Source organism: Megascapheus bottae, chromosome 6, assembly GCF_031878675.1.
Source record: "Megascapheus bottae isolate mThoBot1 chromosome 6, mThoBot2.hap1, whole genome shotgun sequence".
NCBI classification, from domain to species: Eukaryota; Metazoa; Chordata; class Mammalia; order Rodentia; family Geomyidae; genus Megascapheus; species Megascapheus bottae.
This window is the reverse complement of record NC_143514.1, coordinates 5,026,822-5,044,043: the sequence shown is the minus strand read 5'-3', so window position 1 is coordinate 5,044,043 and position 17,222 is coordinate 5,026,822. Positions and strand designations below refer to the sequence as shown.

Sequence of the window (17,222 nt, the reverse complement as noted above, 5' to 3'; positions counted from 1 at the left end):
AGCTCAGGGACAGTGCTCAGGCCCTGAGCCTAGGACTAGCAAGAAAAGAAAAGAGAAAGTTCACCTGGGCACCAGTGGCTTATGCTTGTAATCCTAGCTACTCAGGAGGTTGAGATCTGAGGACCACTGTTCAAAGCCAGCCAGGGCACAAAAGTAAGTCTGTGAGACTCTTATCTCCAATTAACCACCAGAAAACCAGAAGTGATGCTGTGGTTCAAGTGGTAGGGTGGTAGCCTTGAGCTGATGAGCTCAGGGATACTGCATAGGCCCAGAGTTCAATTCCTATGACTGACAAAAATAAATAAATAGGACCAGGAGTTTGAACTAGTAGTAGTGTTTGCCTAGCATGCATGAAGACTGGGGCCTAGGTACCACATACATAGAAAACCTGGAAGTGGTGCTGTGGCTCAAATGGCAGAGCACCAGTCTTGAGGAAAAAAGTCCAAGGTCAGTGCTCAGGTCCTGAGATCAAGCCCCAGGACTGGCAATAAATAAGGAAAGAAAGAAAGTTAAGTTCATAAATGTTTGTCCTATTCCAAAAACATTGTCCCTATACCTATTTATTAGAGTCTCCCAGTGGAGAGGTCATTTTCTGACATCTGGAATATTGCCTGATTCCTACATTGCCTCTCACTCTGAACTCTTTATTTCTGTCTTTTGTGAAAGTTGGACTCCTTAGGCTAGCACTGGTGGCTCAAGTCTGTAATCTTTGCTACTTGGGAGCCTGAGATCTGAGTATCATAGTTCAAAACCAGTCCACAGAGAAAAGTCAAAGAGACTTATCTCTGGTTAATCACCAAAAATCCAGAAGGAGAGCCACGGCCCAAGTTGTGGAACACCGGGATTGAACAAAAAAGAGCTAAGGAACAACAGCTCTTAGGCCCTGAGTTCGAGACCCAGTACACACACACACACACACACACACACACACACACACACACACACACACACACACACCCGCCCTTACACTCACGCTGGGGCTGGAAAATGCAGAAAACATTCGGTTTCCCAATCTTGCCTCTCAGGTTCCCCTCTACCCCAACCATTCCCAAAACACAGGAAAACAGCCCACAGAAAAAAACACTTTTAGAAATACTTGTTTGTTAAACACGACATTTGAAATATGATGGAAAAAATCAATGTTAATAAATTCTTTAAATAAATTAAAAAAAACACTTTTAGAAAAGAAGTGTGTGTGGGGGAGAGACATGTGAAAGGATATCAATGTATGTGAATTAATGCACCTTCTATCTGGCAAATATCATGTAACCCTTTTATTAATTACAATAAAAAAGAAAAAAAAAGAAAAAAGAAAAGAAGTGTCCAGCCGGCCGTGGTGGCTCACGCCTGTAATCCTAGCTACTCAGGAGGCTAAGATCTGAGGATCGAGATTCAAAGCCAGCCCAGTGCACAAAAGGACCTGAGACTCTTATCTCCAATTAGCCTCTAGAAAACGGGGAGTGGGGCTTGGCTCAAGGGTAGGGCATAGCCTTGAGCTGAAGAGCTCAGGGACAGCACCCAAGGCCCAGCGTTCAAGACCCATGACCCACAAAAAAAAACAGAAAAGAAAAAGAAAAGAAGAGTCCACTGGAGAAGCCCAGGTGGGCTGACAGGAAGGCTGGACTGGACGGCAGGCCGGCAGTGCAGGCAGGTCCATTCTTCAGTCACTTCCCTCGGTTGGCCCCTCTGGGCACGCTCCAGAAACAGGCTGCCTTGAAGAGATCTGAGCGCCAGGTTCTCTCAGCAGATTCTTGCCGTCCAAGGGCCTCCTTCAAAGGGGCGAGGTCGGAAGAAGCCCCCTGCGGGCGACCCTGCCACCCCATCTCCAGAGACTCCCGGGCCCCCAGACCCAGTTCCGGCGCGCTCTCCCCCGCCTCCCGGGCTCCGGGTGGGCGGAGCCTCTCCCCACTCCTCTCCCCGCCTCCCTCCCGCTTCCGCTGTCCCTGATTGGCTAGGAGAACCCACCAATGGCGTGCCTCGGGAGGCGGGCCCGGACGCCAGCCGCTGGAGGAAGAGGAGCAAATTTTAAGTTGGCCCCGGCCTGGGCCCGGCGTTGGGGGCGAGGACGCCGCCAGGTAAGGACCTCGATCGGTCCGCACTTTCCGGCCCAGTCCGCCTGGGGTCGCCGGCCAGACCAGCCCCGTTTGCCGGCAGCCTGTTGGATCGCCTTCCCTCCGGCTGCCTGTCCTCTTTTCCCTCCCGCGCTCCCACCGCGGAGTGGAGAACCGGGGCTTCCCGTGGGCACCGGGTATCACCGGGGACAGATACCCGCGAGGGGAAGGCTGGTCCTGACCCTCGGTTCCCCGACTGTGCGGACGAGGTCGCCGGTCCGAGCGGTTGACAAAGCCCCGTTACCTATCAAGACCGCGGAAATAGCAACGCCTACCTGTAGCTTGCAGCCTTATTTATTTATTTATTGCAGAATTCATTGTTCTGCCAGTTTGACGGTGCCGTTTGCATTTTCCTCTCTGTCTCTGTCTCTCTGTTTCTCTTTTCTTTCTCAAGGTCTTACTGTCCACCCTGGCCTGGAGTCCAAGGTCCTCCTCCCTTAGCCGCCTACATTAATGTCCCACTGCTGGTATTATAGGCCTTGCCAGGGTGCCAGGTTCATTGTATGCATACCTTCAATAGAGCACTTAGTGTGAGTTTCTTTAATACCAATATGCTTAGAATATAAAATTTAGTAGGGCAGGTTCTGATACTTAATTTGTAGTATTAATAAAATGGAATTTATTGGGGGGGGGTAGGGAGACTGATTTGTACTCTTGGAGAGACAATTTAAACTCCTAGGTAATTAGGGAACAATGAAAGACAATACAGTGTAAATGAAATTCCTTTAAATTAGTGGTTTGTGATATTGGTGTTTCATTATTACTTTCATAGTGTGGGAGGAGGAGCACAAAGCAAGAACCAGAGAAGAAGCTTTATGAATCACAAGGTCTCAATTTTGGAAGGTCCATAGAATTTATGGACTTATTCATTTCTACTTATTGACCACTAACTATGCCAGACACAATGTAAGACAATAATCTCTCTCTCTCTCTCTCTCTCTCTCTCTCTCTCTCTCTCTCTCTCTCTCTCTCTCTCTCTGTGTGTGTCTCTGTCTCTCTCTCTGTCTCTCTGTCTCTCTCTCTCTGTCTCTCTGTGTGTCTCTGTCTCTCTCTCTGTCTCTCTCTCTCTGTCTCTCTCTCTCTCTCACTGTCAGTCCTGGAGCTTGAACTCAGGGCCTAGGTATAGGTATTATACCTGAGTTTCTTTTGCATAAGACTAGCGCTCTACCACTTGAGCCACAGTGCTACTTCTGGCTTTTTCTGTGTAAATGGTACAGAGGAATCGAACCCAGGGCTTCATGCATGCTAAGCAAGCACTCTACCACTAGGCCATATCTAGTGCATTTCCAACACCTCCTAGAGCATTCTTTAGCTATAAGTCTAGTGCTTGAACTCAAAGCCTGGGCACTCGCTGTCCCTAAACTTTTTCACTCAAGTTTGGCCCTCTACCCCTTGAGCCACGTCTCCATTTCTTGCTTTTTGGTGATTAATTGGAGATGAGTCTCATGGCTTTTTTTTGTCTCAGCTGGCTCTGGACAGATTCATGTAATACTGAAGAATCGAACCCAAAGCTTCATGCATAGGAGGCAAGCACTTTACCACTAAGCCATATCCCTAGCCCCAGTGTGAATTTTTATTGCAGATCCTTCAAGAACTGCTTCTTGCCAGGCGTGGTGGCTCATGCCTGTAATCCTAGCTACCCAGGAGGCTGAGAACTGAGGGTCAGGGTTCAAAGCCAGCCTGGGCAGGAAAGTCCTTGACACATCTGTAGTTTCTAAAAAGCTAGAAATTAGAAATAGGGCTGTGGCTCAAGTGGAAGAGCACTATCTTAAGTGAAAAAGCCAAGGGATTGGGCTGGGAGTTTGACCTGGTAGAGTGCTTGCCTAGCATGCACGAAGACCCGGGTTCGATTCCTTGGTACCACATACATAGAAGAAAGCCAGAAGTGGTGCTGAGGCTCAGGTGGTAGAGCTCTAACCTTGAGAAAGTCCAAGGACAGTGCTCAGGCCCTGAGCTCAAGCCCAGGACTGGCAAAAAAAAAAAAAAAAAAAAGCCAGGGGACACACCATCCAGGTCCTAAATTTAAACCCTAGCACTGGCACACACACACACACACACACACACACACACAGAGAACCTTTTTAAAATTCAAAGATATGGGGGGTGGTTGGCTGGGAAGAGTGGGTTTGGACATGGATCTTGAGCTCAGGGCCTGGGCACTGTTCCTCAGCTTTTTTTTTTTCTTTTTTTGCTCAAGGCTAGCACTCTACCACTTTGAGCCACAGAACCACTTCCAGTTTTCCGTGGTTAATTGTAACTAAGAGTCTCAAGCACTTTCCTGTGTTTTGACCAAACAGATTACCTTGTACTTATTTCTAGTCTTCCGACTACTTCTTTGCGTATTTTGTGGTTTCGCATAGTGCTGGGGATCAAACCCAGAACTATTTGCACGCTAGGTAAACCCTAACTGGCTGTATTCCCAACCTTTTATGAATTCACAACTGTTGCTTATTTATTGTAATGAATACATTTTTAAATATATATTAAAAAACAAACAGTAGATGGTACCTAACCCTAAAATTTCCATATGTCCTTGGCTTGTCCTTCTCCCATTGTTACTGGGCTATAGTATTATAACACATTTGTATAATTAATGAACTGGCATTGATAGTGTTGTTGTTGTTGTTGTGGTGGTGTGTGTGTGTGTGTGTGTGTGTGTAGGGGGGTGTCATTAGGAGGATGGTTATACTAGAACTTGAACTCAGGGCCTGGGTATTATCCATGAACTTATTTTGTTCAAGGCTAGTTCCCTATTACTTGAGCCCCAGCTCTGCTCCTGTCTTTTTTGGTAGTTTAGTGGAGATAAGAGTCTCATAAAACCAACAACAACAAAAAAAATTGTTCTTAAACTCCTTTTCTTTTTTTAACAATCTTTGTTATTCTGTGGCTTTTATTACTTGTTTTGGGAAACTTTTTTGTTAAGTATACAACTTGTATTATTATTATTATTTTTTTTTTTTTTGCCAGTCCTGGGCTTGAGCTCAGGGCCTGAGCACTGTCCTTGAACTTTCTCAAGACTAGAGCTCTACCACTTGAGCCTCAGAACCACTTCCAGCTTTTTTTTTCTATGTATGTGGTACCGAGGAACTGAACCCGGGTCTTCGTGCATGATAGGCAAGCACTCTACCAATAGGCCAAACTCCTGGCCACGTTCTTAAAATCTTCAGTGGTGCTATAATCCTAGCTACTAAGGAGGCTGAGACCTGGAGGACAGAGAGGTTCAAAGCCAACTGTGGACCAGAAATCCCATGAGACTTCAACTCCAATTAACCAATAAAAAGCTGAGTGAGAAGTAAGACTCAAGCGATAGTGTCAACAATGTTTGAGAACACCCAGCAATTAGCAGGCCCTGTATTCAAGTCCTGGTATCAGCAGAAACAAAAGGGAAAACATGAGCTGGTGGTACAATCTCAGCACTAGGGAAACTTAGGCAGTAGACTAAGGAATTTTAGCTACATGGTAAAGCCTGTCTCTCTTTGTCTCTCTGTCTCTCTGTCTCTCTCTCTGTGTCTCTGTCTCTGTCTCTGTCTCTGTCTCTCTCTCTCTCTCACCTGGGAGCTGAGGATTGTGGTTCAAAGCTAGTGCAGGGAGGAAAGTGCTCTACCACGTCCAGTTTTCTAGTGATTAACTGGAGATGAGAGTTTCACAGTGTTTCCTGCCTGGGCTGGCTTCAAATCATGAACTTCAGATCTCAGCCTCCTGAGTAACTAGAATTTACAGGTGTGAGCTTGACTTAGCCTCCTGAACAGCTAGAATTACAGGTGTGAACTACCACTGCCAGACTGATGGAAAGGAAACATATTGACAAAACATCCCTATTCCTAAGACGGATGTTTCTGACTATTTGCATTTCTTTCTTTTTTTTTTTTGCCAGTCCTGGGACTTGAACTCAGGGCCTGGGCACTGTCCTTGGGATTTTTCAAAGCTAGTACTCTACCACTTGAGCCACAGCACCACTTCCAGCTTTTTCTGTATATGTGGTACCAAGGAATTGAACCCATGACTTCATGTATGGTAGGTAAGCACTCTACCACCTACATCCAGCCTTTGAACTTTCCTTCTGCCTGGCCTCCAAACCTAGTTAGGACTCAGTTCAGTCCAATGTAATGTATTTCAGCAAAACATTTATTCCTTCTTCTAGCATTGAGATTTGAACACATGGCCTCATACTTGCTACTATTTGGGCCATGCCTTTAGAGCCTGGCTTATTGGTGGGTATTTTGAAGATTAAGTCTCCCAGATTTTTCTCCCCAGGCTGGCTTTGTATGTGTGCTGATGCTGGGGCTTGAACTCTAGGCCTGGACACTGTCCCAGGCCAGGCATCAGTATCTCACATCTGTAATCCTAGCTATTCAGGAGGCTGAGATCTGAGGATTCAGATTAAGACTTATCTCCCGGCAAAAAGCCAGAAGTGGAGTTGTGGCTCAGGTGGTAGAGTGCTGGAAAAAAATGTGTGGAAAAAATGCTAAGCGAGGGGCCGGGAGTTTGGCCTCGTGGTAGAGTGCTTGCCTAGCATGCACAAAGTCCCAGGTTCGATTCCTCAGTACCACATACATAGCAAAAGCCGGAAGTGGTGCTGAGGCTCAAGTGGTAGAGTGCTGGCCTTGAGCCCAAGCCCAGGACTGGCAAAAAAAAAAAAAAAAAAAAAAATGCTAAGCGAGAGTGTGAATCTCAGACAAATCTCAAGCAACAAAACAAAGCAAAACAACAAACCTAGAATCTTCTTTGTGTTGCAGTTATACTCTGTTGGCTTTATCTTTCCCCTTGAGATTGATGTTTATATTTCCAGAAATTACTCATCTGGCACTGTACCTTCTCAGTCAAATTTATTGAATGAGATTAGTCTTTCCAGTGTCTTGGAGAGAAGACTGTAGGTTTGCACATCTTATGTCTCTTTGGCTTCCTGTCTATCCCATCATCCCATGGTCTTCTCTTTGTTTTTGTCTTTCTCAGGTGTTTCTCCCTGGATCTCTGAATATCCAGCCCCCTCCGTCATGGCCGGCCGGGGTGGGGGCCGGGGTCGTGGCCGGGGCCAGCTGACGTTCAACGTGGAGGCTGTGGGCATTGGGAAAGGGGATACTCTGCCCCCGCCCACCCTCCAGCCTTCTCCACTCTTTCCTGTGAGTGCTTCTTCTCCTTCCCCACCCCCCTGTGCTCCTGGCCACCAAGCGGGAGCCTGCATAAATTCTGGATCTTCAACCCAAGGGCCACTGGCTCTTGCCTCTCATCCTAGCTACTCTGAAGGCTAAGATCTGAGAATCTCAGTTCAGAGCTATCCTAGGTAGATAAATGCAAGTGACTCTTATTTCCAGATTAACAGCAAAAGGCTGTTAATCTCACATTGTAGAGCACCAGCCATAAGTTAAAAAAAAAATCCCAATGGGGGGGAGGGAAATGGGTACCAAGACATGTGAAAGGGTATCAATGTATGTGAATTAATGCACCTTCTATCTGGCAAATATCATGTAACCCTTTTACTAATTACAATAAAAAGAAAAAGAAAAAAAAATCCCAAGAGGTCCTGAGTTCAAGTCCTACCAATCCCATAAACGAATTAGTAAATACCATCTGAGTCTTGCTTCTCTCTGTCCTCCCAATTCATAGGAGACTTCTGTTTTTTTATTCTTTATTTTTGCCAGACCTGGGGTTTAAACTCAGGGCCAGGGCATTGTCCTTGGGCTTTCTCACTCCCAGCTTTCCAGCTCTCAAAATACAGAATATCATGGAACACTTGGGTTAAACTGAAGGGCTCGGGTGGGCACTGATGACTCACGCCTACCATCCCAGCTACTCGGGAAGCTGAGACTTGAGGATCACGGTTCAAAGTCAGCCCAGGCAGGAAAGGCTGTGAGACTCTGACCTCCAAAGCCAGATGTGGAAGAGTGCCTCAAGTAGAAGAGCACCAGCCGTGAGCACGGAAGGCACCCAAGGCCCAGAGTTCTAACCTCAGTACTGGCACAAAGATTCATTCATTCTAAGGTTTATGCTTCAGTATTTTCTTCCTCAACTGATAACCCTTCTGCTTCCTTAGCCCTTGGAATTCCGCCCAGTGCCTCTGCCCTCGGGAGAGGAAGGGGAGTATGTGCTAGCATTGAAGCAGGAGCTACGTGGAGCCATGCGGCAGCTCCCGTACTTCATACGGCCAGCTGTCCCCAAGAGAGGTCAGTTGAAATGCTTGCATTGTGCCAGGTATGGCTAGAGGTCAGCTGGATGGGGAAAAAAAATTAGTAAGACATTTCCACTAAACAAGCTGGGCATACAGGCTCATGCCAGTCATCCTGGGTAGCAGAGAACAAAGGGAGTCAGACCATGATCTGGTGTGGGCCGCTGCAAGGGGCGGTGCTCCAGGGATAAATCATAGTCCTTGAAAGTCCAAGACCTTAAGTTCAAACACATACTACCAGGAAAAGAAAGGCCAAGGCTGGGAAGGTGGCTTACTGGCAGAGTGCTTGCTTAGCAATCATGGCCTTAGGTCTGATTCGTCAATATTACAGAAACAAAAATAAATAAGAGAAATAAAATTGAAAGAGATCCAGGCGTGGGGGCTCACGCCTGTAATCCTAGCTACTCAGGAGGCTGAGATCTGAGGATCGAGGTTCAAATCCAGCATAGACACTAAAAACCATGAGACTCATTTCTCATTAACCACAAGAAAACTGGGAGTGGCACTGTGGCTCAAGGGTAGGGTGGTAGCCTTGAGCTGAAGAGCTCAGGGACAGTGTCCAGGCCCAGAGTCCAAGCCCCACAACCGATCAAAAAAACAAAACAAAAAATCAATCCTGTTAGCCAGGAACCCCTGGTTCTTGTTCTCTGGACTACTACTCAAATACAAATCTCTACCACTTGAGCCACAGAACCACTTCTGGCTTTTTTGTATTTATGTGGTACCAGGGAATCGAACCACTTTCCTTGTGCATTAGGCAAGCACTGTACCACTAGGCCCAATTCTCAGCCCCTCAAATTCAAATCTTTTGGGTCAAGATATTTAAGAAAAGTTGCCATAATTTGGGGTATGGAAGGGACAAGTTAAAAGATTGGGCCCCTAGTCTCTGAGTTTGGGGTGAGGGGACAGATAATTCCTCAGAATTGAGAATGGAAATAATCTCATCCTGGGGACAGAACTTTGACTCTTGATCTCTGACCCCTTCAGATGTGGAACGTTATTCAGACAAATATCAGATGTCAGGACCAATTGATAATGCCCTTGACTGGAGCCCGGGTAAGTCCTTCCATGGATTATTTCATTCAGATGTTTCCTGCCTCAAACCATCTCAGCATCCTTCCCTCCCCTCCTGCATTCAGATCCATCACCAGAATCTTCCCCATACTCAGAAAGACTCTGAGGAACCAATATAAGAAATGCTGCCCCCCCAGAGACATCCAAGCCAGTTTTATTTATTTCCTTCAGCTGGGTACCAACAGTTTATGCCTGTAATTCAAGTGACTGAAGAAGCTGAGATCTGAGGAGTGCAGTTCCAGACCAGCAGGAAAGTCCATGAGACTCACATCTCCAATTAACTACCAAAAAGCCAAAAGTGGAGCTGTGGTTCAAGTAATAGAGTGCCATCCTTGAGAAAAAGCTAAGAGACAAGTGCTCAGGCCCCAAGTTCAAACCCCAGGACTGGTGCGCATGTGCACGCATCCCTCTTTACCCCCTCCCCCCCCAAAGTAAAAGCCTTGGCCTTTTTAATACCAATCATCATTCATAAAAGACTCCAGGTCAGATCCTATTGACAGCCACACTCTTTCTGTTACCAGACTGGCGGCGTCTACCACGGGAGCTAAAGATTCGAGTGCGAAAGCTACAGAAAGAACGTAAGTGTATTTGGAAAGGAAAGGAATTTATTTCATCAGTGAGAGGGGTTCCCACACTCCTCCCTCTGCCCACTCAAGTCCACAAATTGTTGTTGGATGCCACAGTGGCCACTAGAGGGCGGCACAGCATCACGTTTGCTGCAGGAAGCGCTACCAGGGGTGTTGGCCCTAATAATTCACTTTTTTTTATTAAAGAATTTATTAACATTGATTTTTACATCATATTTCAAATGACATGTTTAACAAACAAGTGTTCAAGAAAGAAATCTCTATATACAATCACTGGCACTTAGGTTTTGTTTTGTTTTGTTTTTTAATTTTTTTTTTTTTTTGCCAGTCCTGGGCTTGGGCTCAGGGCCTGAGCACTGTCCTTGGACTTTCTCAAGGCTAGAGCTCTACCACTTGAGCCTCAGCACCACTTCCAGCTTTTTTCTATGTATGTGGTACTGAGGAATCGAACCCGGGTCTTCATGCATGCTAGGCAAGCACTTTAACCACTAGGCCAAACTCCTGGTCCCTGGCACTTAGTTTTTAGAACATAATCAAAATTAGGCTAAGGGTTTGTATATCATAGATACATATTCATTTATGAAATAAAACATTATGTCTATAATTCACTTTTTGATGCTGCTTCAGGTACCACCATTCTGCTCCCCAAGAGGCCCTCTAAGACCACAGAAGACAAGGAAGAAACAATACAGAAACTAGAGGTGAGGAGAAAGTATGCCTAGAGCACTCCAGGTTCCCCGATTCATGGCCTCTTATGCCTAAAACTGTCCTATTCATTACCCGAATGTTTCCTTTTCCATTTGTTTTCACGTAAGACCCTAGAGAAGAAAGAGGAAGAAGTGACTTCAGAGGAAGATGAGGACAAAGAAGAAGAAGAAGAAAAGGAGGAAGAAGAGGAAGAGGAGTATGATGAAGAAGAACATGAAGAGGTGAAGCGGACCTTCGACCCTCAGTCCCCTTCCTATTTCTTTCTCACCTTTTTGCGCATAGATACTCTTCTTGGAAGGTTGGAGAGCCAGTGGAGATGGTGCCTCAAAAGAGCAGGCGCCTCCCAAAATCCATCTGTTCCTGGGTTCTTCTCAAACAATGAACTGCCAGCCAGGTGCTGGTGGTTCACACCTGTATCCTAGTTCCTTGGAGGCTAAGAATAGGAGGATCGTGGCTGGAGGCCAACTGAAACAACAGCTGGGTGTGTTGCGTGTGTATCTGCTGTTCTCATTATAAGAGGAAGCATAACGCCACAGCATAAGACCCGCAAATGCAACCAGACAGAAAAGGAGACCTTATCTCAGAAATATTAGGTGCAAAAAAAGGGCTAGAGGTATGGCTCAGTAGTAAAGCATCTACCTAGCGAGTGTGAGGCCCTGAGTTTGAAACCTAGTGCTCCTCCCCCCCACCAAAAAAAAAATCCTACAACTGGAAGGAAGTAATGTGATCAGGAGAAAAGGGGGCCTGGTCCAGAGGAGAGCTGTTACTGAAATCATGCCTGACTTTTACTTCTTTTCCATTTCAGGAAACTGACTACATCATGTCCTATTTTGATAATGGAGAGGACTTTGGGGGTGACAGTGATGACAATATGGATGAAGCCATATACTGAAAAAAGGCCCTTTGCAACATCCTGAACTCTTTCATCATTCTTGACTTGGGATATAGAGATTGTCCTTATAATTTAGTTTAATGGACAGTGAAAAGCAAAAACACACAAAAAAACTGTTTGGTCCCTGGAGCTGAAGCTAGGAGTGGAGAATTGTGACAGATAGCTGTTTGCTCCTCCATCTGCTTCTGATACTTTGCAGAAAGGGGAAAAGACTACCGTCTTTAAAATAGGATAGAAGAAAGAAGAAAGGGTTGTTGGAGCTGAAGACTGTATACAGATCCCTTCCCTGGATTTTACAGGTCACTGTGAATTTAATTGGGGATGAGAGCACTTAGGATAAGTATGTTTCACTTTTTTTTTCTTTTGCCAGTTCTGAGGCTTCAACTCAGGACCTGGGCACTGTTCTTGGGCTTTCTCAAAACTAGCACTCTACTACTTGAGCCACAGAACCAATTCTGGCTTTTTTCCTGTGGTACCAAGGAATTGAACCCTGGACTTTGTGCATGCTTTAGGGGAGCACTCTACCACTAGGCAGCGCTCCCGGGTCCCTGGTTTCACATTTTTAATAAAGTGCTTTTATTGATCTGTTTGTGCAACATGAAGCATGGTAGGAAAGGGCAGATGGAAGGTCCAACGGGAATGTCCAGCTGAACCATTTTCTATTTTTCTAGTGTTACACACAGCCCAGGGTTGGGGATGGAGGGGGTCTGGTGACTCACGCCTGTAATCCTAATTACTCAGAAGGCTAAGATCTAAGGATGGAAGGTAAAAACCAGCCCGTGCAGAAAGTCCATGAGAGCCTTGTGTCTAATTCACCAGCAAAAACTGAATAAAGCCAAAGAAGAATTCTAGGCTCTGAAGATATTCCCGGGGGCATCGTATACTCAATGTGTTCCTGGGCATTGAAAAACTCTTGTCCTTTCTTCCTTCCCACCTGCATATAGAGGACAACCAAGTTCTGCCAGAGAATATTCAAGAGCTTGCCTTCCTTTCCCACACTTGACCTTGATCCTGACCTTATTTACAAAATAAAAGATTAAGTTCTGGCGGAAAGGCGCTAGAAGTGAGACAGCAGGAGGGACTGACCCCTATTCAGTAAATGCTGTTCTCCTCTGGGCCCTGGAAACAGCGTTTTAGGTTTTGTGGTGGTGGTTTCTCATTGTGCCAGTGCTGGAGCTTGAACTCTGGGCCTAGGTGTTACCCCTGAGCTGCTTTGCTCCAGGTTGGCCTTCCACCACTTGAGTTACCCTTCCACCTCTGGCCTCTGTTTTGCGGGCTTATTGGAGTCTCGAGGAGCTTGTTGTCCCGGCTGGCTCTGAGCTGCGATCTTCAACTCTAAGCAGCTAGAATTACAGGCTGGGTGCCCGGCTGAGACCCCACTGTGAAAGATGACTGTAAACGCTGGAATCTCCCTGGCAAAGGCCAGGGCGTGGCTTGCAGTTTCTCTCTTGGCTTTGCCCCGGGGCCTCCCTGGCTCCTTCCCAGAGGAAGGGGTGGGTGGCGGGCGGTGCCCAGGAAGGCCGGGCAGTGACTGAGGGACACTCACAGCTCCGGAGCCGCTTCCCACGCGGTCCTGCCTTGAGTGAGGTCACTTCCCTGGGCTCTGATTGGCCGCGCAGGAAGCCTGCGAGGAGCTGATTGGTTGCAGCCACTAGGCATGCGGTGGACACGAGCTGAGCTGCGTGTCCAGAATAGGAAGTGAAGGAGCCGCGGGGCTCCCCAGGCCCGGCCTGTTTGAGAGTCCTCAGATGGGGCGGAGGAGAGAAACTCAAGACAGTTCCCAAGGGCACAGAAGAAGGCGACGGATTTCTCTTATAATAGGTGACAGAGACTTGAACATCTAATGGAGTGTGCTGTTTCTGACCTCACTGGAAAACAAAAAGGCTGGAACTTGACAAAGCCTGGCTTCCTGTGCTGGTGTGAGGACAGAAGCATGCCAAGAAAACAGCAGGAACAGAACGAGAACATTCCAGAGTTATTGAGCAATTTGTGATGATTGATGTGTGTTCCTTTCTAGTCCTCCGAGATGCTGGAGGAGCGAGGGACCAGGAGGCTTGTCCTTGCCGTTTCCTGGAGTTATGCTTCAGACAGTAGTGATAGCCAGGGAGAGCTCAGACAGAAGGAAAGGAGAAGGGGAAGGGGGAGCACTGTAGTGGGAGGGGGGAGAGGGAGAAGGAAAAGAAGCAGTAATAAAAGCTGGGCAGTTCACCCTGTAATCCTAGCTGTTCAGGAGGCTGAGATCTGAGGATCAAGAGTCAATGCCAGCTGGGGCAGACAATCTGAGAGCCGCTTATCTCTAATTAATTAGCAGAAATCTGGAAGTGGAAGTGTGGCTGATTGAGTGCCAGCCTTCAAGAAAAAGGAAAAGAAGGGGCTGGGAGTTTGGCCTAGTGGTTAAAGTGCTTGCCAAGCATGTATGCAGACCCCCGTTCGATTCCTCAGTACCACATACATAGAAAAAAAAAGCTGGAAGTGGTGCTGAGGCTCAAGTGGTAGAGCTCTAGCCTTGAGAAAATCCAAGGACAGTGCTCAAGCCCTTTTCCCCCTAACACACACACACACACACACACCCTAATCTAGTCAATTATATTTGTGTTTATGTTGAAAGCAGAGCTACCCACAAGTCCCACATATCTGGAAACTTTAAACAAGAAAAAGTAAGGGAAAAAAAGAGAGAGCACAGCGGGACTGGATCCATCTCTTCCTGCTCACCCCTACACACACACACACACACACACACACACACACACACACACACACACACCCCTTTCCCATAAACTGGAAAAAGGAGGGCAAAGGTTGGAATGACCCCTTGGGATCTGTTGTACTACCTCATAGGTGAACTGTCAGAAAGATGATACCATTCTTACACTCTGCCCTGTTTGGCCTCCTGCCTTTTGTGGCAGGTGACCTTGCTGGACAAAGCCAGGGACATGAGACCCAGCAGCTTCCCTGGATTCTGGATCGGGTCCAGGCCTTCGCTAAGACAGTTTCCATTGACCTTTCCCCAACTTATCATGTTTGTTATTGAACAGGCAGAGGCTGGAACTGACGGCTCAGTAGACAGAGCTATTGCGTACTTACAGAGGCCCCTCACAGGGCCGGCTACTCGGGAACATAGGCCTGCTAAGGCCTGTTTATGTGGAACACAGTGTTCCTGTATCTACAGAATGGCACCAAACTAGCCCCAAGAAGAGTAGGCTCTTTGGCAAGGATCCTTTCGTGTGTGTGTGTGTGTGTGTGTGTGTGTGTGTGTGTGTGTGTGTTGGTACTGGACTTGAACTCCGGGCCTAGGAACTGTCCCTTAGCTTTGTTACACAAGGCTAGTTGGTGCTCTACCACTTGAACAACAGCTTCACTTCTGGATTTTTGCTAGTTAATTAGAGTTTTGGGATTTATCCACCCATGAGCCCTTGGTACCCAAGAATCCTATCCTCCATTCATGTTGCTCTCCCTAGCCACCTGGTCATGTCCTGGCCTGGTGAGCACTCAAGCTCACCTTAAGTGAGAACGGGAGACTCGTATGCACGTGTACTTTAGGCTGGGAGGAGAAAGTAAAGAAAGAGAGTTCCAGGTCAGATAAAAAGTGTGATTGAGGGCTGGGAGTTTGGCCTAGTGTAGAGTGCTTGCCTAACATGTACGAAGACCCAGGTTTGATTCTACATGTGCTTTGGTAAGGGGGAAAAACATTTTCCTTAATTAATAGTTATAGCTGTTTGAAAAGAAGGAAGAATGGCTTATAGGCATAAGCTGGTTAAAAATTAAATCAAGGGGGCCAGGAGTCCAGCCTAGTGGTAGAGTGCTTGCCTGGCTTGCACAGAGCCCTGGGTTCTATTCTTCAATACCACATACACAGACAAAATCAGAAGTGGTGCTGTGGCTCAGGTAGTGGAGTGCTAGCCTTAAGAAAACTCAAGGACAGTATCTTTGAACTCAAGGACACTGTCCTTGAGTTCAAACCCCAGGACTGGCAAAAAATAATAAGAATAATTAAGTCAAGCGGAGTGTTGATGGCTCATGCCTGTAATCCTAGCTACTCAGGAGGCTGAGATCTGAGGATCAAGTTTCAAAGCAAACCCAGCTGGAAAGTCTGTGATACTCTTATCTCTAATTAGCCACCAAAAAGCCAGAAATGCCGCTGTGGTTCACATAGAAGAACACTAACCTTGAGCACAAAAGCTCAGGGATAGCAGCCAGGCCCTGAGTTCAACCCCCAGGACAGGCATACACATACAAAAATTAAACCAAGAGTGTTGGGTGTCAGTAGCTTATGTCTGTAACCCTAGCTATTCAGGAGGCTGAAATCTGACCATTGTGATTCAAAGCCAGCCTGGGCAGAAAAGATTGTGAGGCTCTCATTTCCAATTAACCACCAAAAACTTCAACTGGAGATGTAGTTCATGGGGCAGAGTATCAGTCTTGAGAAAAAAAAAAAAGCTAAGGGACTAGCACAGGTGGCTCACATCTAAAATCCTAGTTACTCAGGAGGCTGAGATCTAAGGACAGAGGTCAAAGCCAGCCTGGGCAGAAAAGTCCCTGTGAGATTCTTATCTCCAATTAACTCTCAAAAACTGGAAGTGGCGCTGTGGCTCAAGTGGTAGAGCACTAGCCATGAGCACAAAGAGGCTCAGGGACAACTCCTAGGCTCTGAGTTCAGGCCCCAGGACTGATTCCCCCACCCCCTAAAAAAAAAAAAAAAAAAAAAAAAAGCTAAGGGGCAGAGAGCGCCCAGGCCCTGAGTTCAAGCCCAGTACTTGCACAAAAGGAGATGAGAGAGCCCAAATGGGTTGGAAAACAAATGCAGGATATGGCAGCTCTTGCTGAACTAACTCCAGCCGTTGGATTTTCTAGCCTTATTTTCAGCTGAGGCTAAAGATATGTTAGGCACCAAGCCAGTTGTTTCCAAGAACCTTTTCAGCCAGGGAAGCAGATTAGCAATGATCAACTAGCAAGGAGAAAATTCCTGAAGTGGAGTTCAAGGTCACAATCAGATAGTGGGGACCAAATAAGTAGGCCAAGCCAAATTACTGAGGAAGGGGCTGGCTTTCTTCCCCATACATATGGCCCACGAAGATGAATGAGCTAGACCAAAAATAGTGCAGTTAGGTAGTCTGGGCAAACTCCTGGCAACCTCTCCTCCCCTGACTTCACCCTGGCTTCTCTCCTACAGAGGCTCACCTTTTTCCCAAGGGCATTTGGGATGGCAAATCTGAAAATACTGAATACCAATGTCCTTGTATCATCTCAGGAATGCCTTTGCCTTATCCAATTGGTGTTCCTTGCTTCTGGGAAATATGTAATTATACCCTAGGGGCCTCAGTGAACATAGCCTGAAACCCAATCATACCATAGCACCTGAGGCTAGTATCATAGAAACCCAAGCATGGGGTGGAATTCAGGGACTCTTCAGACCTAATCCGTGACCATGGACCCATGATCTCAGAGTCAAACCTTCCCTCCTCCCATACTGTTAGCTATGGACTGTGTCCCCCAAAGGTTAGACCCCTGTCCCCTCCCTGAATGATATCCATCCTGGGACTCCATTTCTCTGGACATCTGGCAGAGTAGGGAAAATATCCCAACTTTGTCTCTTACATCATTCTACTCAGGGACACAACTGACTGTACCAGAAAAGGTGGGCTTTGTTAGACTTAGCTTTTGTTTTGACCAAAACGGGGACAAGCCAC

At 46.7% G+C, this 17,222-nt stretch overlaps 1 protein-coding gene across 1 annotated transcript; it reads left to right on the top strand.

Moving 5' to 3' along the window:
• Positions 1-1,991: 1,991 nt before the first annotated feature.
• Polr3gl (RNA polymerase III subunit GL) lies at positions 1,992-12,116 on the top strand. The gene is made up of 8 exons (XM_090334135.1): positions 1,992-2,075; positions 7,065-7,231; positions 8,143-8,272; positions 9,262-9,330; positions 9,870-9,926; positions 10,563-10,636; positions 10,751-10,864; positions 11,449-12,116. The coding sequence occupies exons 2-8, from the start codon at positions 7,106-7,108 to the stop codon at positions 11,533-11,535; spliced, it is 657 nt and encodes a 218-aa protein (XP_090190261.1). The 5' UTR covers positions 1,992-2,075; positions 7,065-7,105; the 3' UTR covers positions 11,536-12,116.
• Positions 12,117-17,222: the final 5,106 nt, after the last annotated feature.